A 25,034-nucleotide genomic window follows, 5' to 3' on the forward strand; every position below is an offset into this window, starting at 1 on the left:
AAGGACTGTAAGAACCAAAACAGACATATTTTCATAAACATTCGCCTATATTACATCTAATATTACCTGATTCTCCTTTTTGTTTCTATACTTCCAGGTATAGCTTTAATAGTATTTTGTCTTCTAATTAATGACCTAGCTGAGCCATCCACCATGTCTTCATTATTAACAATCCTTTCAACTGCTACTCTTGTGCCGCTGTTATGGCGTCCTTTTTTGACAGATAATGTTCCTCTTGTACTCTGCCGTGTTTTGAGCCACTTTTTGCTTGCATGTGCAACAATCAGGGTGCTACCTGTAAATAATGAACACCCTCAAAATGAATTATTTCAAAATTTAGAATAAAGTTCTTATGGATCACAAGAATGTACAGATCGATGTTGATCCATTGTGTTTACTACGCCACCCTTGTTGAATAAATTTAAATAAAATTATAGGTTGTTAATTCAAAATATTTATAATAAGAAACTGTACAGGTAGCATTAAGTTGATACTAAAAATGTAATTTTCCTAACAAATAGGATGATTTATAGGCTTCTGACCAAATATAATATTTGCTTGAAATCTGAATGTAGCATTACATTTTGGTCTTGATAGATATCAATGCAAGATGGTGATAAATCTTTGTATAGGGCTCAATTTAGACTGGCATAGTCGTGATTTCTTTTTTGTTTTACAATAATAAATATAATTAATTGTCTATTTGGCCTTTTTAGCGTAATCACGAAAACTACCGTGAACGCGAAAGAAATCATTTCATCAAATCAAATCATGGGATTTCTTTCGTGGTCATGCTAGTTTTCGCGATCATGCTAAACAGGCCAAATAGACAATTAATTTTATTTATTATTGTAAGACAAAAAAGAAGTCCCGACTTTGCCAGTCTAGGCTCAATTGTTCGGTGATAGAGTAGAATACACATCTTTACAACATCAAATGCATAATACATAAATCCCAGTAATGTTTCACCATGTTTAACCCTTATCTGGTCAAGTCAAAGTAAAAGTACTGGTACACATGGGGATGGCATTAAGGTTAAAGTTGCACAATGAGATCATTCACAAAGCTTTATCTGTGTCTTGGGACTATTACATGATTTAGTCTTGATTTAGTTGATAGTTTGAATGTGTGTGAATTTGTGGAAAATATTTGTTGGTTTGAATAAGCAGGAATTACAGGAATATTTGATGGTTTGAATATACACGAATTATGTGAAATATTTGATGGTTTGAATATACACAAATTATGTGAAATATTTGATGGTTTGAATATACATGAATTATGTGAAATATTTGATGGTTTGAATATACACAAATTATGTGAAATATTTGATGGTTTGAATATACATGAATTATGTGAAATATTTGATGGTTTGAATATACACGAATTATGTGAAATATTTGATGGTTTGAATATACACGAATTATGTGAAATATTTGATGGTTTGAATATACACAAATTATGTGAAATATTTGATGGTTTGAATATACACGAATTATGTGAAATATTTGATGGTTTGAATATACACGAATTATGTGAAATATTTGATGGTTAAATATACACGAATTATGTGAAATATTTGATGGTTTGAATATACACGAATTATGTGAAATATTTGATGGTTTGAATCTTTTTTGTTCTAAAATACTGCAAATCTCAAACAAACAAATAAGAAGTCCAAATGATTGGCAACATTCAGATTTATGCACATTCAGACCATAAAAGAGTTGATGTCAGACTTTAACACCCACCTAGTTGTCTACTTGGAAGTAAATCTAGCATGCTATGGGGATCTCTCAGTGATGCTGCAATAGCTGCACTTTCTACAATGTCATCAGGATCTTCTTCTTCACTTGAATATTGCATACTGGATGCCGTGGAAAGTGCTCTAGTACGTCTAGGCTTAGCACCTTCCATATATGGATCTCTCTGACGAAGTCCATTAGTTTGCATCTCAATATCACCATCATCTTGGAAGTATGGATTGACTGTAGTATTTGGAAAAAAAACAATATCTTTAATTTAATATTTTGCTGAAACTATGATGTATATTATTGCTGTACAATATCAATCATTATCCAGTTATGGCTTGAACGGTTTGCCCACAAGAGTTTGTGCAGCAAAAGCTCAAGAAAGCAATAATTGAAATGTAAAAAAATGCGTTCAGCTTAAGCCAAGTTTGATAAATCTTCTGGAAAGCGCTCAAGGAAGCCGTTTCAGCACAACTATAACTGGGACTTGGCCCTTGTTATAATAGTGATAATCTTGGAGAATTTTGATGTAAGGAACAAAGCTACGATAAAATGGTTTCCTGTATGCTGAATTGTTCAAGTTACGAAAACATTGAGTTACAAAAATGGCCACGCCCACTTTTGGGAAACCAGGCCCAAATTGTAACTTGATGTTCAATTACCAGCTAAGCATTATACATTTCTGTTTTTGTTTAATGTTCAAATTTATTAACTAGAACCTCAAGTTATGATCAACATACAACATGAAACAAAACAAAACATCTATGTTGCCCATAACTCAGTTAGCTGCTAATTAAATTTTGAGTTACTAAATGTAACAACAGTAACAATTTATGTTGCCTGTAACTCAAAGTTTGGTTAATTGATAATTGAATATTGAGAAATGATTTAGGCATGGTTTTGCAAAACTGGGGGTGGTCATTTTCGTAGCTCAACGTTTTTGTAACTCAATGTCTGTAACAGTTGATCATTAGAAACTTGTAGTAAAAGGGGGAGGGGTTCTTAATGCCTATTTCATTGAGAAAAATTGTCAGAATGCAATCCTGGAAAAAAAAGTAATGAAAAAAAAAATTCAAAAATTTGTTAGTCTCACACACCCAGAGTTGGCACTGGTCAACACCCATGTATGACACAGAGTAAAAGTATAATTAAAAATAGTAAATTATACCATTGATTTAGCAATCAGCCATTAGCCGGTCCTTACGACTACCTAAAAATATATATATACATGTTGTTTATGACACAAACACAAGAGCATGTACATGAACCAATAATTTATTTGGCAAATAGGGGGGCACACCACAAGACCATCGTACACAAAAGTGAGACAATGCATAACAGACTGATAAGATGGTCCCTGGTGCCGCAGCAAAAATGTAGAACAAAGCAGGTGTAAACTAGCTGGCTTACAGTTTCTAAACTAAAATACAAACTAGAATAAGACTGAAAACATGTTGGTTGGTGCAGCATAGCTGCATGATGTTAGTATGGAATGGCAGATTGCAGCATGACTGCAACTGTAAAGTATAGGCAGCGAGTGCTGCGGCTACACCATGGTTATGCAGCGGGGGCTGCATGAAGTTAAGAGGTTATGGGTAGAGGCAGCGGGGGCTGCAACTACTGAGTTTAGACATTGACGCAGCGAGGGCTGCCTGTGAAGTCGTTAATGAGGTATTAGTAATTACAATAATAAAATTAACAATAATAATAAAACCCACGCAAAATATACCTAAGAAAATATGAATGATCTTGGGGGAATATGAGCTAATCCCATAAGCGAAGTCCCCGAAATGATGCAATTGTTTCAATTGCAGAATAACCCCCAAGAAAAATATATATATACATGTTGTACAACACATATACTATATAATAATTTATAATTATGGTGACAGATTTGGTTACCAGGATTGATGGGACTACAGTACGTACGTTTTCATTTTTTTCTTACTCAAACTACATCACTGCAATACTAAGAATAAGAATATTTATGCCTCCTTTTGTGAAGATAAAAAATTACATGAAAGAAACACCAATTCAGAAACAGTCAGGCATGAAGCCCAACAATATCCACTGTTGACCTTTGTATGACCTTTACCCAGGTCTGTTTAATTGAATGTATACAGCAGGGTGGATAACATGAAGGCCACATATTTGTACGTAATTGTTAACAGTAACTTCCCACAGAACACAATTTGCTACCATTCAAAAATCACATATTTGTTGAAAAAAATAACCCCAAAAAATAAGAAAATAGTTGATCATGCAGTTGTCCCAACATGATACACTCAGGTTAATAAATTATACACTCAATAATAATAACTTTATTGATCAACAAGTACCATCTAAGGGTACTGTATGATATAAAGACAAAACGAAAAAGACATTTCACAGACAAAAATAAATAATACATTATGAGAAACTGTTAAAAAGAGATGTTATTTATATTATTATTTGGCCAAAAATGTTAATTATTATATTTATTGATATCAATTAAATTGGGTAAACAAATGACATGAATTGGGTCATTGTCATTGTCCAGAATACCTTTCATAACCCTTTAGTCCCGGCCTTTAGTTGACTTTTGAGAATAAACAAACTAGACTAGCTACAAGCCATATGGCCTGAAGTCTTGTAGCTCACTCATACATACAATTTATAACCCCCATGTGTTCTAGTATCACAACAGCTGACATATACAGTGTAATGGTGTCAATGCTTGAAATATCGAGGTACTTGTACCTGTCCGAACATGTTTGATATATTTACTGGATATTTACGTCAACAACTGAGACTTATATCAGCTGACATTAAGATTAATCTACAGCTACCAGATAAACTATATCATGGTTATTTATGATTTAATCTACAGAAGATAGGAATCTTACTGAACAATAAAACAACTTACAGTTATCAAACCGTTGTTTGGCAACTTCTATGTAGGTACATGCATTATAATTTGCCATTTCACCCACTACGTAGTTTACCTGGAACTCTACATGGTAAGTGTTTGAAGTCAAAACCTGCTTGTTGTATCTAGTTTGACATGATTATTATGAATCACTCTCAGACTGGTAGTTTGCATAATGAGTCCAAGGTTACAAAAGACAACCAAAGGGAGGCTAAAAGTCAATGAACCAGGAAGTGATTCAACTTTTATTGTCATAGTGATGAGAAACTTTATTACAGCCACCAAGAATCAAAAAGGCCAAATAAAATAAATGTTTCTGCCTACCCACACACCCACCCACCCACCCACTCACTCATGCTTTGGGGGAATCTGAAAAGTTTATTTTATGAAATGACCCTGAAATTATTCATTTCTATGCAAATTAGTTTTCATAAAAGGTGGAAAACTTAGATGTAATTTTTGTTATGTATAGCTGAAATCCTGATTATGTTCCAGCAATGGTCTAAGACTATAGTTCATTGAGAAAGATTAAAATAAAATTATCAATAGAATTAAATAAAACGCCTACCTAACCCAGTATTTTGTTTAAGGTAGAGATGCAGTTTATTTGGCTTGCTTTTTAATTGAGTAATTAGACAATGAAGATGGTATTATATATCCAACATGTTATATATTTTCTGAAAGCTTATTATACAAACTTTGTAAAACTTGTCTTTATTTTAAATATCCAGAATGTGTTTTTGATTTTGGGTCAAAAATATGCTTTTTTTGGACAAAAGTGGTTTAAAAAAAATTAGCTTAAAAACTTCAAGTCCGTTTGACGGTAAAATTACATCACTGGATACCTTAGTATACTACTAATTCAAATGCGTCCACTCATCTCTCTAACGGTTTTCAAAGTCGCACAGCATGACCTCAAAGTTCACTCTTTTCTATTTTTGCATAATTTATATATCCATGTTAATTGCGGACTTGTTATTTTTGTTCCACTCGCCGTAATAAACTGTCCGGACGCATTTTGAAGGGGGAACACCTTGTCAATAATGTGTGAAAATTTCGAGGCAAATGGCCAAAGCGTCTATCAGCTATTTTAATTTAAAACCTAAGAATTCACCAAAAATAGAAGACGAGAAAAAGGCTAATTTGCATATTTGCGCGTTAAATCGGGAATTACTGCTTTGTCATACTTTGTCATACTTTCTAGACTATTGAAATTGAAATTTAACGTATAGACATAGACATTTTATGTAAAATCGTTGGACCAGAACAACTGCTCTTGAATATATAAATCAGAAAAACGTCATTCATACCAGTGTTTTGATGGGGTCGGTAAAAACACGTGTCAATGCCCAGTAAACATTACGTCATCTCATGAATTATTAAACAGGACCGCCCCGCCCCGGTCCTAGGAAGGTGACCTTTTATCACGATCAAAACATCATGGCTTCTCTTCCATGTATTTTCAATAAAAAATCTATGAGTATTTCAGAGCCTATGGTTTACTGTGAAGAGTACAAAGTGGGATATTAAATTATTTATCCTCGATGAACGCACAATAATGAATAATCGCGTAATCCTAGAATCAAAACGCGAGGCACAGAAGTTTTGTTCAGCGTTTCCAATACCATTTTCCCACTGCAACATATTTGTTAAAAGAAATATTTAAATTCTGTCCGTTTTTTAAGGAGGCAATTTTTTATTTTTCCGATTTTGGTAACGCCTTATTCAGAGATTTTCTAAGACAGTCGCAGACAATCAGCGCACGGATGTACGTACAAAACATGCTATTGTACTACCGGCGACGGTCGCCTGCAAGAAGAGAGCTCCAGCTCCTAACGTAAAAGTTTTAAAATTTCGACCGGTTTTAAATAATTTGTGTTGGAAATCTGACATGTTTTAAAAGTGCAAAATTAAGGTGCATTTTCGAGCGGTCGAATTTTTCTGAATAGAAATCAGCAAATGAAAAAAATAAGAGTGCTAAACAGTGTGTTTGTTTAGTTTTAAAAAAATGGAATGTGCGTCAAATTGACGTAAACTTCCCCATTTTTCAAGGAAAAAGCAAAGGTCGTGGCAGAGTTGCAGGCTAAAAAACTCAAAAATCAAAACAAAATCATCAATCAGTAAGTATTATGACAAGGAAAACAAAACATCAGACGCAGAGAAACGGTCAGCGCGTCAAAAGAATTGTTAATGTATCAAGTTACCTCTCTCTGATTTATTTTTCATTATTTGCTTGTTTTCAATTAATTTTAGCGTACCTCTGCAATTTATTTTAGCATTGTCGGTTGTTTGCTTCATTGAATTAAACGGAGTTCATCCGGTTGCAAACAAAGCTGTCTCGCACCACCTAGTAAAACTTGCGAATGATTGGAAAGTTTGTATCTCCCCGACCCAGTGCAATATATCCGGTTAGAATCAAAGCTCACGTGTCCCTTATTTGAGGGACCAGATTCTGCCGTAAATTCGGGATGGGATTTAGAAAAAAATAAAATAGGACTTTTAAGGTGTATTTTGGCGTCATTTTCGGACATTTCAATCATTCCTGATGCCTAAAATAGAGTCTAAGTTTTACCGTAGTCATTGACGCCTATTCAAGAGTATGATGTTTATTGTGACTAACGTGAATGGGTAAGCTTCGTTTCGACAATGCACTGTTATCACTGTAAACAATGTTAAATTATCCTTCACATGCTCAGTTTATTTTTTGAGAACAATTATTAAAAAATAAAATGTCTCAGTCAATCAGAAACTCGGATTCACGCCTTCAGGGAAAGTCACGTTTGAACGCTCACATCGATTTTGTTTTTCGTTCGACGGGCTGATGCCTTCAGTGTAGCTTTTGCCTCTTCCGACATAGAAATCATCTGAATCTTTTTTCTACCTCTCTTTCTTTTCACACCACGCATAATGTAATGATAAAAATTAGGAAAAAAAAAACGCTGAGGAAATGTAATGTTTGTTTTGCTAGCAAGCGATAACTGATTTGAGAATAATTGCACATGTGCGTGAATTGAATGAACTATGACCCGTACAATCTCGATTTGCATATTGTCAATCAAAGGTCCTGTTATTTGATTACTCATGCAAATTAGGCAATTGGACATAAACATTGCCACGCGTGAGTGTTTTTTATTTTTAATCAGAAAATAACCAGCAATTTTAAGGGTGTTCCAATAAGAATTCATTGGTCAAATTTTCACAGAATGTTCTTTAGATAAAAATCTATATAAAAAACGAAAAAAACTATTTTTGATTGAAATTCACAAATAAACTGCATCTCTACCTTAATAGCCTATTACCAAAAACACCAAATTTCTTTTTATTTGGTTTAATGACATTTCTATTTTAGCAGAAAATGTAATGAAAGAAATAAAACGATTTACTGAAGGGATGTTTTGATCTCCAATTGAATACACTACATTTTAGAAAGTCGTTTTTTTATTTAAAATATTTATTATACTTTTTTTATAAATTTCAATAAATACTACTTGTAAATGCCTTAGTGCATGAATACTATCCATATGCCCATATAGAAGACCACAATGCTCAGTATGGCCTTTGACTCATTACAACAATTTCTCTGCTCAGCTTTGTGTCAAATTGTAGTGATGACTCCACTTTCACTATTCCAAATATATATCAATTTGGAGCATTTGAAGAAATTTCATGGGATCTGTGTTCCGTATAAATCAGCCATGATTGCAGGAAAAGCACAGAGACTGGATAATGGGGCAAAGGTCTTCTCTAGCCAATGAAACGTCTTCTGATTTGAATGTTAAATGTGATGGTCTTCTGGTGTAAAAGTTTTAAAAATTTAAATAAATAAAGTTCATATATTTCTCAGATACATAGTATGCATTTTTTATGAAACATGCAAATTAATTGAATGATTGTTTGATGGTAATAGTTTCTTTCAAGTGTATTTGTGTACATTTTACATTCCATAAAAATAATGTACTGTAAAATGACTAATTTTCACTGGCTTTAAATTTCACTGATTTTCCATTTCAGGCATATTCAGTGGGTTTTAAATTCCCGGTTTTATCATTTAGATAATGTGTTCAATGCTAAATTTTACATATTCACTGGGTTTTAATTAAGCGCATTTTCCAGTCAGCAAAATAAGAAAAATTAAAACCCAGTAGATAATTAACCCTTTATCAGTAAAGGACATGACAATAAGGAAAAACTCTGTTCTGTTCATTCATTATGTCAATGGTATGAGTCATCTCATCCTTCTGAATCACAAATAATGCAGAAAGAATAAAATTTAAACATCAGTTTGTAGAAGAATTAATATAATCATAAAAATATTACCTGAAAATTATAAATATCCACTGCTATAGATTGATACAAAAACGTGGTGCTCAGATATTTATAGATTTCATTGACATATGTTTGTGAATTAATAAAATGTAACATTATGTATAGTCGCATTTAATTATGAACAATATGGCTAATCATAATGATATCAAAAGATATATTACACAGGCCTCAAAACAAAATATCATGGATAGACATTATTTGCCTAAGAGGTCTTAACCAAAAATTAAATAAAAAAAAATATCCATACTGTAAAATACTTTATTTTCGCTTGGAATTAATTTTCGATATTTTCGCTGAAGGAAAATAATTCAGTGAAAATAAAATCCAGCAAATATACTTTTTTTTTCCTATATTTTACATTCAACTCGTCAAAAATCAGTGAAAATAAATTCCATATGAAACACCAAAAAGTCTTTTCAGTGAAAATATATTCTATCTAAAATAAAGTATACAGTGCGTCTATAACAGTATCATGGATAGACATTATTTGCCTAACAGGTCTTAATCAAAAATTAAATAAAACAAATCCATATTTGTTATATTAGTCATGCTAATACAAAGGTGAATTATATTTTAACGACTGAGTATTCTATTAATGAAGTTTTTGGTGTATGTTATTACTGGAGATAAGCTTTAGATCCAGCAAATATAATATTGTTATTAGTGATTTCAATTTCCAAATTTAATTTACATTGACGGCAAAATGCTGATGATGATATTTTAAAATGTATATTTTATTGTTTATTTACATCACTGCTAATGTTTTCAAACTGTTGGTGAATGCAAACTTTTTTTGGTATGTCTAATTTCAGGAGTTAGTTTCAAATCAAGTCAATTTGATTTTTATGTAATTCATTCTTTTGATACATGATATACATTTACCCTTCAGTTTAGAAATTCACCAATAAAAATGAAAATATACTGTAAACCATTTTAATTTTGTGAGAGACAAAATACTATATTAAATTCATTTTAATTACAATATTTCTCTGGGGTCTTACAGCCAGGAATGTCAGTGACTTTTTGTCTTCAAATTATAAAAATTATTTTATTGATGGTCTTGCCTAAATGCATGTATAACAACATCAGTTAATTTCTCAGTTAATTGGGCTTGTATAATAATTCATTTCATTAAATTGAGCATATTAATATGAATCCATCTATAATGCTATTTAGAATTTTAATGTGTTTCTATAGTTACCATCAACTATTAGTCAATCATACCAGGGGTTTTTCTAAAAAAAACTGAGGGAGCACTACAATTCAGAGGCGCCACCAAGTGGAAGAGATAAGGTTCTCCTACCAGGGTGTGGATTTTTGTTAAAATTTAGCATTCTATGGCTTCCTTGGGGCCAAATTTACCATCAGAAATATTAACATACCATGTCCCAGCGAGTCCATTGGGAAATCCTCCTGGAAGCCAGATGCATGTTCATTTATACTGTCCTGGTCGTCTCCTTCTTCCAGTGAGCTTATAGCATTTGGGTTGTAATAATCCATCCTTGCACATCAAATACAGGTGACGAAAGTCATGTGACTATAAAGAAAACATACAAATTATGTTTTAATGTTTACCACTTAGTGGTTCATTAAATGTTATACGGAAAACAAATCTGTTTACGACTAGGCCAAGCACCATATACTACTACCGGTACTTCATTTTTTTTAAATACCTTTAAATATATTTTCTTTTTTTGGCCGATTATACTGGGGGCAAAAACAGAGCAGAATGCTGTTTATAACATTGGTAGTAACATTTGTGCTGTTGTCATGTGTTAAAATCATAGAAAATAGTTCAGAAAATGTTAATTCACTTGACTGCTATTGTACATATAATTGAAAACTGCAGAATAACTATTATTGTCTCCTCTCATATTCTAGTAAGCCAAGCTTCTAGGAAGTGAGCCGGTCACATGGAATAGAATAAATCACAATATACCCCTCTGTTTACTGTAAAATACTTTATTTTAGATGGAATTAATTTTTGCTGAAAAAACGTTTTGAGTGTGTTATATGGAATTTATTTCCACTGATTTTTGATGAGTTAAATGTAAAATATAAGAAGAAAAGTATATTCACTGGATTTTATTTTTACTGAATCATTTCTTCAGCGAAAATAGTGAAAATTAATTCCAAGCAAAAATAAAGTATTTTACAGTATGCAAATCACATCAACATTACACTCTAATGGCATCTACAGGTGAGACGAACCATGCTGTTGAACATAAAAGTGCAATATTTTGAAAATCCAAGTATGGACTGGTTCAACAATATTAAGACACTCAGAGATTAGTGTCAATAATGACAAAGAAAATCACATCAACATTTCACTTGTAAGGTCCATGTAAGCAGCTGACAAAATCGCTACATGCAACCAGCTTGGCAGCAGGTCGGAAGATACCTATATGATATCCAAAACATTGATGTCAATGAACACATACTAGGATAGTAAATAGGATAGATATCTCCTTGTACAGTACTGCTGTCATAAGACTGTTGCAAGAAGATTTTAATATCCTGATGTGACAATTATTCATATCAGTTAAAAAAAACGCCATTGTCACACCCGCTCTTGCACAATGCAATGTGCCGTGTGAACACAATACGACGGCCAAACGCCCGCCATCATATTTATGCTTGTCATTACACATGATGGCATCAGAGATTACAGGTCGAATGTCGAACTGGTCAGGCAAAGAAACAAGATTACTGATATCAGTATGGAGAAAATCGAATATTCAAAGAATGATGGACGAGTATATGCTGTGATTGCAGAAAAAGCGGCTGAAAAGGGGTTAGACAGGACGTCATTACAATGTCAACGGGGATCAAAACTTATAAAGAACAGAGAAGCGACTGAGCACAACCACAAAAGAGATAGAGATCAGAAAACCATGCTATTTTGGGATGAACTACATGAAATATTAGGTGGAAGGCCAGCATTCAATCATCAAACACCGGTGTTTTTACTAAGTGAGAACGCGAGCAGACAATTCAGCAGATTATCTAATATTTGCACAACAAAAAACAGTGTTAACACCAGCGTTTTTTAGACGTGTGAGAACATAGCTTATAGTGGTGTTCTCACTAGACGAAATAAGCTGTTGTCACAACGCCTTTTATTTGAGAACGTTGTTAAAGTGTGTGTGTGAACAGAATACACCGTTGTGGCGCCGGCGTTTTTGACACCGTCCTAAAAAGGATTGACAAGATCCTAAACGCCGTTGTCACACCGGCTCTTGCACAATGGAATGTGCAGTGTGAACACAATACGACAGCCAAACGCCCTCTATCGCCGACTTATTTTGACATTACTTGCTTGACATTACACAAGATGGCATCAGAGGTCACAATTCGAAAGTCAAACTGGTCAGACAACGAAAAGATTACTAAAGATTACTAATATCCATTGGAGAGAATCCTATTTCTTTCCTCCAGTTATATCCCCGTTGTCGAATCCAAATCGTTTGGGTTGCCGGGTCTATTTTTGCGTTATTCATACACGCGAATAGCGTGAACATGAACCAATCATTTCTCAGTCTTATACGACCTAACAAGTTGGCGATTTCTTGCTCTTCGAAATATTGATTAATCGATCGTCGATGCCTTCTTCTCGATCATAAAAACACAAGGAAAAACAGAAAGAAAGTAAATGCATTTACCAGAGGGGACGCCATATTGTCGATTGACCTTTCTATTTGTTTATTGACCTTTCCGTGATATGATTCGTTGTGAGCGCAAAATACCAGTGTTTTTACTAAGTGAGAACGTGAACAGACAATTCAGCAGATTATCTAATATTTGCACAACAAAAAAAAGTGTTAACACCAGCATTTTTTAAATGTGTGAGAACGTAGCTTATGCCCGGTAACTAGTATCAGTGATAAGCCATGTGGCACACAGATGATAACAAGAAATATTGACACACACAGTGGTAAAGTCCACTGTAAAGTAAATAGGGAAACTGAAATAAGGAAATGAATTATACTAGTTTACTACACTTATAAAGTTCATGCTGCCCTCTATATTACAATCATACACTTACATGCAACATGTGGATACAATAATTGTAGCAAAGATGTACTCAGCAAATCACTTTTCTATAATCTCAAGTTTATCAAACAAATATAAATACTGTACTTCAAGAGTAAAGATTATCGAAAAGGGATAATTGTTTAAAAATAAAATTCAGATGAAATGCCTACAAATATGTTTAGATCTCTATCCCTATGTAAATTTATTAATGTACATTTATTATTGTTTTTTAAAAATAATAAATCGTATTCAAGTAAATTTGAGATAGATATTTCTTGTGTTGTTGGACACTCCTTACACTGTCACATACAGATCCAATCATACTGTGCTTTTTCGCCACACGACTGTCCGCATTTGTGAAAGATTTTAGTAGGTTTCAAGATAATTTCTGTAAGCCAGTACTGACATATTTTAAAGAACCAGACTTCAGACCAGCACAGCAGTGGATTTCAGAAAAAAGAGATATGTCGTCAAAATCACTTTTTGCGATCCTTAATATCAATTTGGTGACTGTTTAGTTTGTGACTTCTAAGATACCGTACAAATATTTCACTAGTGACGTGATCAAACAGGAAATCAAAGCACTTACATGCCGCAAACTGTTTTTAATTTCGCTGTCTACAAATTTTTTGAATTGTTTGATAGTAGGTGTTGAATGGTGACGTTACACCACTGATCAGACGACCTTCATTTTGTGCAATGTCATAGCTATGACAATCACGTTATCATACAGGTGTTTCAGAACATTGCTAATATAGAAATGTGAAGTTTGGTTATATGTCGTTCTCATTTTTTTATTAAATGCACCTGACTTCACCAATTTCATCTCAAGTTAGTTCATTTGAATGTAGTTCGTCTTTAGTAGCTACGATTCATGAATAACAAATACAGTATATTAACTCATTTATTATTTTTCAATGTCACAGATCATTAATTCTATGCTTATAATATTAAAACATTTTATTTAGAATCATTTTTGAACTTGACAGGGTCTAGCATAACTTTCTCGTAAGGCCATTGATCTTAGTAACCAGCTATGCTAGAATTGACAGATGTCGCATCTGACTCAACCATATACCAACAATCTTGATAATCTGTGTTCATTATGGTACAATCTTCTTCAATGAATAAGTGCATGTGGGTCAAACGATGAGAAAACTGAACCACCCTTTTTTGCACCAGTGGCTATATGGACACTGATCAGCAACTTCCCCTAGTGATATCACTAGGAGTATTTTTGTACGCAAATGAGAAGCTAATAAGGACTATCGATAAGTGTCATTTTGAGGTACACTAAAACGGCATAGACCATTTTTTTTCAGTAAAAATATTAATTTTGTCCTGAAATACATAAACCATAATTATAATCAATCACCAATAGTTGAAATCGAAAATGAAAATAGCAAGCATTTCATCAGCACTTTAAGCGCTATAGAAATTGATTCCTCACACAAATAGTTACTGTAAAATACTTTATTTCAGCTGGAATTAGTTTTCGCTGAAAAGAATTTTTGGGTATTTTGTATGGAATTTATTTTCACTGATTTTTTGGGAGTTGAATGTAAAATATAGGAAAAAATGGATTTTATTTTCACTAAATCATTCCTTCAGTGAATATAGCGAAAATTAATTGCAAGCAAATATAATTAAAAGTATTTTACGATAGTTGAAAAATAAATAAAAATCAATGATGACAGTTAATTTTCCTATAGTAAATATACTCATGGTAGGACACAAGAAATAACAATAGAAACAGTAATTACACCTATTAATATTACTAAAGGATATTTCAACTGAAACACTGGACTTTACCACTGAGATGTGTACCTTATTTCTACTTTATATCACTGTTTCCACATTGCTTCTGTTAGACAATTACTTTCTGCAAAGAATTTCCCATCTTCACCAGCCAAGAATCATTTATCAACATTAACACTTGGCAGATTTCACCACGATTCGTGGGCCGGTTATGAATGGCTGGCTTTAGCAAAACCGTGCGATTCAGACTATGAGACTTTCCTAAAAAACAGTTTGCCAGTAGACAAAACATGTGTTTGTTTGAGTACCCAATGAATACATTTATACTGTAGGGAAAAAGTTAATATTTGAATATCAATGTGACAAATATTTTAGTAGCTAGCAACATTAATATTTAGACAGTCAGACATTGACCAATGCGTTTATATATTTCTAGTAAGTAAGGGCAAAGATAACTTAGTCAGTGCAATAGAAAGTTTGAGCATAATTGATAATTATGGAAAAAGATCAAAATTGGTTTCCATGGTGAGATTATTTATTTATATCTCAAAATTTTGCTCTGTGACATGAGATGAAAAAGTTGTGTATTAATATTGATATGAAATCTAACACTGTAAAATCATTTCAAAAAATTTACATATTAATTTAGTGAGTTTCCAGGGTTATACTAATTTTCCATTATATACATTAATAGGTTGTCTCCCATAATGCATTGCATATATGTGAGTAACATGCGCAGTAGGGTAAAACTATTAAATACTTACTGAATGCAAATTTAATATGTTATATAGTTATTTGTTAACAAATTGAGTTATATTGTAATTGTTTCTAGGGTTAGGCTTTATAGTTCAGGTTTTAATATTAAGTTCAGTACATTTTTAATTTTTGTTTGCATGATATTTTATATATTTTATAAATATCAGATTGTGAACATACAGCTGTGGTTTATGCAGATAGTTAATAAGATGAAAATACAAAATTTAACACTAAAATGAAAGTAATTAAAAAAACATTAAAATTTAATTATACCACTTTGGATAGTGGTTTTAATCTTATATACCCTATACAGTCCTGCATCTAAAGTGGTTGACCATTTATTTAGCTAATTTTTCTTTTTTTTTTTTTTGCTTTGCCTACATCATATGTGATTAGTTGTTTTTTCCCCCATTTCCCTATAGAATTTCTATAGCAGTACTTGTTTCTGAACCTGTAATGATCAACCTCTAAGCTGATACTAGATAAAGCAGAAAAATAAATACAGATGACACCAGATTAAAATATCAGAATAATAAAGGTGAACAAAACAGATCTGAAAACTATACCACACACAGTATAAAACACAATGTACAGGTCATCTGCCATATACATAGGATATATATATGTAGATAACAATGAACTAGCTAACATGAAAACAGATGATGAGTATAGTATGAGATCATACAATGGTATTACCGTACCCAGTACATGTATATTATTAAACAGTTATAAAATGTGTACCTCAACAAACCAAATCATCAAACAGGACATACATGCATTTTTTGTGGTTATTATCTAGGCATCTGTATGATATGTAGTTTGATGTATGTCACAGTATGTGTGACAGTTGAATGTGATTAATCCAGCTATGTTAGAGATATAGAGAAACTTGGACAGAGATGAATTTATAAGTACCAATTTTTTTGACATAACGAGAACCACTGGTAATAAAAAACAAGACTGATTAACTACACTGATTTTGTAGGGATCCTGAGTGGAATCCCCAAAATCAAATATATCAACTTGTTGACTGTTTGGGAGATCACTGGTCTCTTAAAAAAAAAAAATTGTATCAGATTGTATAAGTGAGGCACAAACAAAAATGTTGTGGCCAAGATTTTCTTGGTTTTTAAATTTATGTTAATTTCATTTTATTATAACTGCAGTGAGATGTTTCTATTAACGTGCAATAATATGTTGCGTCAATGATGTGCCAGTTTAGCACATTTACACCCCTTTCACCCCTTAATTACACGAAGAACTGCAGTCAGATGTTGATAAGTCGTTACAATTGGTCAGGCAGTTTGTTTTGAAATTTACTTCATCTGTTCAAAATGTTGGCAACAACCCGGTAATTATCAAAGGCGTGATTGACAGGTCAACAACAACAAAATTAAAATGTAGCAAGGCTTGTTCATTTCTATAAACACCATGGCGACGCTACTAAAATTTAAAACTTCCGTCAGTTGAGTTTCATGTCAGTATCCAGGCAACTATTATAGGTCATTGCAATGGATAAGCAAGGTGTGGAAAAACCCGCTGTAATAAGAGAGAGGGTAGTTCAGCTTTATTTGGAAGCAATGTCTTATTCAATATTTAAAAAAAAACTGTTTTAATGCAAGACAGCAGCACCTACACAAACTAAGCCAGTAACACATTCCTTGTATACAATTTTTTATCTTTTTTTAATGCTTTTTTGTTCCCTTACTTTTTGTGTAGTTATTTTTCTTTTACTAATATCTGATTTGTAACCCTTTTCATCCCCTCCGGGGGATGTTGTGTGTTAATAAATAAATACAATTCCGAGATCGGTCGACAGAGCGGTGTTTCGAAAAAAACAGATCACACTATTGTGAAGCGATACATCGCAACTGGTAGCATTCTTCCTGGGAAACATGGTGCTTGTCAAGTCATCCACAATACATGTAGCCTGGACAAGCTTCATATACACACACTGCTTTTTTTTCGATTTCCTGCTTCCTTGTGTCCTCTATGGTGGCAATGTGCACACGTTGCTTCGACAACGTTTAATCCCGGTAAAGCTAACGGGGGTAGCGGCGGGGGTGGCGACCTGTAACGATGGGGCTTTGTACTTCGGAATTTTTGCGGGTGTTACCCTGTTGGAATTATCGGTGACAAAGTCAAGTCTACGCTTTCGCGACATCGAAGTGTCGTTGTCGGTGTCTACGTATTCTTTGGTCTCAGAGGACTTTATCGCTGGGGATTTCCCGTCCACCGCGTGTATTTGTAATTTCAGTGTCCCACTTTTTGAGCGCACTACTTTTTTTGTCAGTGAGTAGAAGTTTAAATCGGTCATTCCGTGGTAAATCCAGCATTTAGGTTTCATCATCGAGTACTTAAATGCGTGTTGCTCCCATCCGACCGAGGTATTTGATTTCCCTGGTGATTAGCCCAACAAAATCTTCGAAAGACATCTGCTGTATAAACAGAGTTTCAGTGATGTAAATAGGGGTGATTCGTACACTTCCATAGTACATATAATGTACTTTGATTAACATCTCCGGCTCGCGAATTTCCATCATCTTGAATTTGTCTGGCACAACTGGCAACCTACCTTCCGCATGTGTGGGAACGAACTGGGAATATTTGTTCTGTTATGCAAATTAGCAATAATTGGCTAATCAGTTTATTTGCACTGAGCCGCCATGGTGTCTATCGAAATGAACAAGCCTTTTTTAATTTTGTTGTTGTTGACCTGTCAATCACGGCTTTGATAATTACCGGGTTGTTGCCAACATTTTGAACAGATGAAGTAAATTTCAAAACAAACTGCCTGACCAATTGTAACGACTTATCAACATCTGACTGCAGTTCTTCGTGTAATCAAGGGGTGAAAGGGGTGTAATTACATCACAGCTAATCTGTGTGCAGCATTGGCACGTCACATATCTGCTCAGAAAGTACAATGAACATAAGCAAATAATTTATCTGTATATGATTCAACACATACCAACCAGACTTACAGTTTGCAAAACATTTTAATTTACATTCCAGCCTAAGTCTAGGATTTTGTTAAAGGATATCTTTTGTCCTATGTTATGTTCACTTGCCACATATATCTTATGTCACTTACTGTAGAATACTTTATTTTCGCTTGGAATTTATTTTTGCTATTTTCAAAAATAAAATCCAGCGAATATACTTTTTTCCTATATGGTATTTCACATTCAACTTGTCAAAAATCAGTGAAAATAAATTCCAAACAAAACACCCAATAAGCCTTTTCAGCGAAAATTAATTCCAGCTAAAATAAAGTATTCTACAGTATTGTTATTTGTAAGATTGATTTACCCTCCAACACATCAGTCAGTAATACAATCTAACAGAAACTTGAGAACTGGTATCATGTATCACTAACAACTGTTCGCTCCATAGCAACAGTAGATTCAAGGAATCAATCCTCAATGACAGATGATATTCTGAATCAAGTAATGAAGGTATGTGAAACATAAATCCGGTAATTGATATCAAAAAACGGTACACAGAAACTAAAGAATGTTTGTACTAGTAAATTAAGTACAACAACTAAACCTCATTTGGTATAGCAATATTATGAAAGAAATATTAAACACAATCAACACTGAACAAACAGCTGGTAGATGTCGCAATACTAATTATTTGGTTCCCATTATAAAATCATAACTACCGGTAGTTAACAATGAAAAGAAAATTTGCCTTACCAGTCAAGGTGTGCTTTTATTTATGAGTCACAGCCAAAAAAAATGACCGTCAGCTGTTTTTCACACAACACGGAAGCTTATGAGAACACAACAATTGTAACATATGGATTTCATATTAAAATTAATTTTAATATGCGTATGTGTGCACTAAATCTGTGTCAGATGAGAAATGGGAAGTGAATCGTGCAGCTTAGTTTGCATGGTAAAATGTGATACACCGTTACAGGTAAGGATAACTTCATCAGACTTCCACTTTAGGTTTTGTACTTTGTATGATCTTAATATAATTATCCTACATAACATTACTCACCATGTTAGTTACAGGCAAATAATGACTACAGCTCATAATATAATTACAAGTATGAAAATCCATTTATATACGTAATGATAATTACAGTAATACCAAAATGGAAGTGATAACTAACTTAAATTTTGAACTGATTGTGTGATTTTATTCAATTACAGATACAATTTTGAGAACAGCTTTGTCAATTAATGCATGCCATGTTTATATTGCATTTGGTCTTTTAGAAACGCAGGTCCAATAGCATATACCAGGTAAGCTAACAGTTGTTTAATACAGTAAACTGGATTATTAAAATATGACTTATTTTAACAGTAGACACACACCTGCACTTCTAATAGAGCAAATACAGTACTGTAACAGTGTTTAAGGCAGTGTTTGAAATTTTGGGAAAATGGTTTACCAAACAGGGCAGGTTACGAGGTAACTTTAAAAACTTACCCACCCTGCTACAAATTTACCAGCTCTGCTTATATTTTCCATATTTTATCAGTGTCGATACATTTCATTCAATCAGTGTCACTGCAGTGACTTTCATGGATTGTTCTTATTTATACCTGTTTTACATGTTGCATGGTACATTTTGTGATTTTTGTAAAAAGTAAAATTTTCATTATTTTCTCAAAAAATCTACCCGACCACAGGGTTAGTAACTTGAGATTTTCACCAACCCGACTGAATAGTTACCTGTGCCGGGCGTACGAGCGGGTAGAAATTTCTAACACTGTTTAAGGTACCATAATATGACACAGCAGGAACAAGATAGGCATACAAATATGGTTATGTAGCGTACCATAGCAATGCAATAGCATGTGTTGATAGATCTACATTGTATTGTACTTTATAGCTACAAAGAATCAGCTGAAAAAGTTTAGGATTTTCTTCCCTATTTTGTAGGAATCTGAAAAACATGTTTTACAAAGTGTGTTTTTAGGTTCAGGCCAGATTCAAAATGGCAGTATAGTACTCTAAAAATTGATAAATTAATCTTATTTGTGTTAACATTTCCACGCCAGCTAACTGTGATTAGACATTATATTTATGAAACGATATGATTTAACGATATTTGAACAAAATAATATTCAGTCTTTCCTGATTTTGTCGCAGTCACATGAATTGACGATAGTTGTTTTAATAACTAAAAATTGCCTGTGAGATGCTCAACACCACATTTATTTCTTTGATTTACCGGTAAGTGGTACTGAAATAGATATTAGTAAAAAAAAACAATAAATCATTTTAAATTTAAAACAAGCAGCCTGTCGGATGAGATAGCTCCGCTGTTAACAATGCACATGGCAATTAAAGAACAGAAGATATCATTAGAAAATGAACAATATGTGTAACGTCAAAGCAATCGTACTTGCTGTTTTCAACAAGAATTCGAAAATATCACTTTTTACCAAAAATGACAAAAATATTCACCAAAATTAGAAAATTAAAGATATCATTACAAAATGAACAAATCTGAGAGAGGTCCACATGTAGTACCTATATATGTAATATCAAAGCAATTGGACTTGCGGTTTTCAACAAGAAGTTGAAAATATCACTTTTTAACAAAATCTACAAAAATATTCACCAAAATTAGAGAATTAAAGATATCATTACAAAATGAACAAATCTGAGAGAGGTCCACATGTAGTACCTATATATGTAATATCAAAGCAATTGGACTTGCGGTTTTTAACAAGAAGTCGAAAATATCACTTTTTACCAAAAATGACAAAAATATTCACCAAAATTAGAGAATTGAAGATATCATCATGAAATGAACAAATCTGAGAGAGGTCTACCCAAGGTACATATACACCAAGTATCAAAGCATTCAGACTTGTAGTTTTCAAGAAGAAGTCGAAAAAGTAAAACATTGACACGGACGACGACGGACAATCACTCATATGATAAGCTACGCTCGACAAAGTCGACAGCGGAGCTAAAAATTAAAAAGACTCCAAGCTGCAGCCACGCCCCAAGAAGACCTTTTCTGGATTTCCAACTTCTCATAAAGTGATCTGCATGACTAGCCCACTAGTGATATGTATATACTGAATAATGTACAACTAATCCTTTTATTTACAAGTGTGTGATTTACTAAGATACTAATGAAAATTACGCTTTTAATGCTTGTGAAATAACAGAGGTTAAAGGGTGACAGTCGTCGTGCTGCGTCCCGTTCAATATGGGACTCATAGCGACGTATACAACGCGTGTAAAATACATTGTTTATTTACATGAAATTCGAACACGCGACGACCACCACGCTTTAAACTGAAAAGGGAGTAAATCCAATTTTATTTTGAAGGAGGTACAAAAGTTTATTGAACACTTGGTTTACTGACTGCATTATACTGCATATGTATGCATCATTGATATTTCAATATGAAACTACTAAACTATGCTTGACACTATATATATATATATATATATATATATATATATATATATATACATACATACATGAACAGAGAAATTAAGACACGACTACATAAGTAAAGTTCACTCTACAGTACTGTTTCGTAAGGTACATGGAGTACCTCACTCATCAGGAGTTAAGACTTTATTTAATAATATATATATATATATAAAAGTATACGTTATAAACATATATGTTTGAGGGTGAAATTGAATAGTAGTTTCCAAAATAAGGTCTGGAAACATCTGAAATAAATTGCAGTAAATTTTCACATTACTGCTAGCCCGGAAATAAATTGCTAGATCCAATCAGAAATCTATGCAAACAGTTAGCATTCTAGCCACCAAATATGATGGTGCTTGGCAAATGAAACACATGAATTTACGAATAAGGTCATTGATTGTGCCCATATATGGTGGCGATGAACCCAGACCAGAGTTCACCTTTCAAAATTGCGACCATGCTTGCTGAGGGGCTATCAATCTTTCACATTTTCTCATGTTAACATAGGATCTGACCATTGCCTCAAAGAAAGTTCAATAGTATCAGCTTATTACGAGGATACTGAAAAGTATGCACGAAAAACAGTACAGCGGGAATATCGGCCAACATGCAGTAGAGGTCAATGTGATGGTGTACTGTCTGAGTCCATACTTTGAGGTATCCTCGTAATAACCTTATTATTATACATCTTTTCCTTCCAAGGATACATCATGGGAATGCCGAAATCCAAAACGCTTAGAACAGAATCAACGAACTTCTTTGGGTCAAGTCCAGTCAAACTCTGGTGGCAGCCATGTTTGTTTTTATTATTAGAGGACGCTTACGTGCGCATAATCCTTCCATATTTGGAATTTGCATTTCCTTATATGGTAGGATGAAAATACCCTGTAAAATACCGCAAAATTACGTCACGCTGTAACTTATGGTGTTACAGTGACAGATGTATGATAATTACTATTACTGTTTTATGCTACATAAGCAAACAATTTATAAAAAAAAACATACTGACAGGTGTTCCTAGCACCAGACACAAATACAATTGTTCAATCAAAGCATCATTTACGAGGCACATAGACAAAGAGTCCCAACTTCAGAAGCATGTTTGAATGCTTATTATCTAGGTATTCTGATAGGTTGGACCCAGACGTTTTCCAGGCATCTTTTTCCCACAAAACATTTTGCACATTTTTATTTATTTTTCTATAAATTGTCTGATAATGTCAAACCAAATAGACAGGTCTACAAAAATATTGGAAAAATCTGATAAACATTATGTGGGGTTATTTTGTTATTTTGATGCTCAGCAGTCAGGTAGATCATGTCTATTGCTATGCGACATACGGTAACACAACAAAATACTGTAAAACCACTTATTTTCACTGGCATTTAATTTAATTTTTAGTGTTTTGCACAATTTTACTGGGTTTTAATTTCATGAACTTGGCAGAGAAACAAGTTCTATTGTTATTCTACATGTTCATGTGGATTTAATTTAGTGAATTTTACTTAGCAATGAAAACAGTGAAATTAAAAACCAGCCAACAAGTCACATTTTAATGATCCAGCATATAAGTGTAATTTTTAGTTTTTAGAGAAGTGCTTCTCATAGAGTAAATACAGTATGTGCAAATAATAGTATAGCTGTCCCAAAACACTAATGAATCAATAGTAATCTCCTTCGAGTGCAAATAATAAATATTTCTGTCAAAAAACAGTAATGAATCCATTGTAATCTCCTCCGAGTGCGAATAATGAATAATCCTCTCAAAAAGCACTAATGAATTCATTGTAATCTCCTTTGAGTGTGAATAATAGTTGTGTTCACGTTACACGAAGTACGGGCTAAGATTTAAGCTGATTTAGGCTTATCTAGCATATTTGCATTTCGGCTAGACCCAATTGCGTCCACGCACAGGGAGGGCCAGTCGTTAGCACGGGCTAAGGGGTGCCATTAGTCGGTGACCTTTGGTAAGCCGCTATTTACGAACGAAAAATGGATGACACGCGCGAGGTTCTATTTCTGCTGCTGGCATGTTTCGTTCTAATTTTGAAGCGACGTGCACAGGAACGCGAGAGAAGACGGACCCAACTTATTTGGATGCACATAAACAGTATACAACGGGCGTAACAGAATACAGAGTTTTAATAATGCATGTCGTAGACAGCAAACCAAATATATTTTGTCTATGATTGGAGCTGCTGTACGCTCTACTACAGTGACCCGATTAGTGTGGAAGCGAGCGCGGAGTCATGACTGGTGAAATAGTGTCGTTATACGAACATGGGACAATTTTCACATCCAAAGGTTGCTGCAGAGGGCGCTTAGCCCTGGGCTAACCGTTCGCGCATACTTCGTTAGCCCGTGCTAAGGTCTAGACCGCGTCTTAAATTCGGATCAGATTTAACCCGTACTTGGCATTCCTTAGCCCGTGCTAAGCGTTCACGCACGTTTTCTTAGCACGGGCTAAGGAATTTGACCTCTTAGCCCGTGCTAAGGAGCTGTGCGTGAACGCAACTAATATGGAATATCTGTCCAAAAACACTATAATCCAGTTTAATCTCCTCAGAATGCAAATGTTATGGTATAATGAATCCATTTTTAATGCGTTCTTATATAGACTTTCTGTTTTCTGAGAACCAAAATGCATGATTCACCACTTTTACTTTAAAGTCACCACTCAATCACGTAGGCCCATTGCATCAATAACAAAAGGTAAGAATATATTGACCTAGAAAAACACATGAGAAGTAATAGAACAACCTGATTAAGTGTATGCGGCAATAAAAGAAGCTTCCATTTTATGAGCCACTAAAAATAAAGAATACTGTTTGTAGAAATAATTTCTATGGGCTGCGTTGAAAAGTCACATTTATGTCTTTTTTATGTACAAACCAGGTAGGATCAAAACCAGGTAGAAACCAAACCAGGTAGAACCCAAACCAGGTAGAACCCAAACCAGGTAGAACCCAAACCAGGTAGAACCCAAACCAGGTAGAAACCAAAACCAGGTAGAAACTAAACCAGGTAGAAACCAAACCAAGTAGAAATCAAACCAGGTAGAAACCAAACCAGGTA

The 25,034-nt window shown here is 33.7% G+C and overlaps 1 protein-coding gene across 2 annotated transcripts in view; it reads right to left on the bottom strand.

The window, feature by feature from the left end:
- Positions 1 to 25,034, bottom strand: part of LOC102801118 (transmembrane channel-like protein 7) — a 65,561-nt gene that overhangs the window by 36,485 nt on the left and 4,042 nt on the right. The window contains exons 2-4 of one of the 2 annotated variants that reach the window (XM_085502024.1): positions 10,368 to 10,522; positions 1,752 to 1,988; positions 67 to 295 (exon numbers count right to left, since the gene is read on the bottom strand). In XM_085502024.1, coding sequence (XP_085358150.1) covers positions 67 to 295; positions 1,752 to 1,988; positions 10,368 to 10,485 — 584 coding nt within the window. In that variant the 5' untranslated portion in view covers positions 10,486 to 10,522. Of the gene's footprint in view, positions 1 to 66; positions 296 to 1,751; positions 1,989 to 4,656; positions 4,792 to 10,367; positions 10,523 to 25,034 lie in introns of those variants that run through there. The other variant, XM_085502025.1, reaches the window with a different exon arrangement.

This window comes from Saccoglossus kowalevskii, chromosome 8 (assembly GCF_978046115.1).
Source record: "Saccoglossus kowalevskii chromosome 8, keSacKowa6.1, whole genome shotgun sequence".
NCBI lineage: Eukaryota > Metazoa > Hemichordata > Enteropneusta > Harrimaniidae > Saccoglossus > Saccoglossus kowalevskii.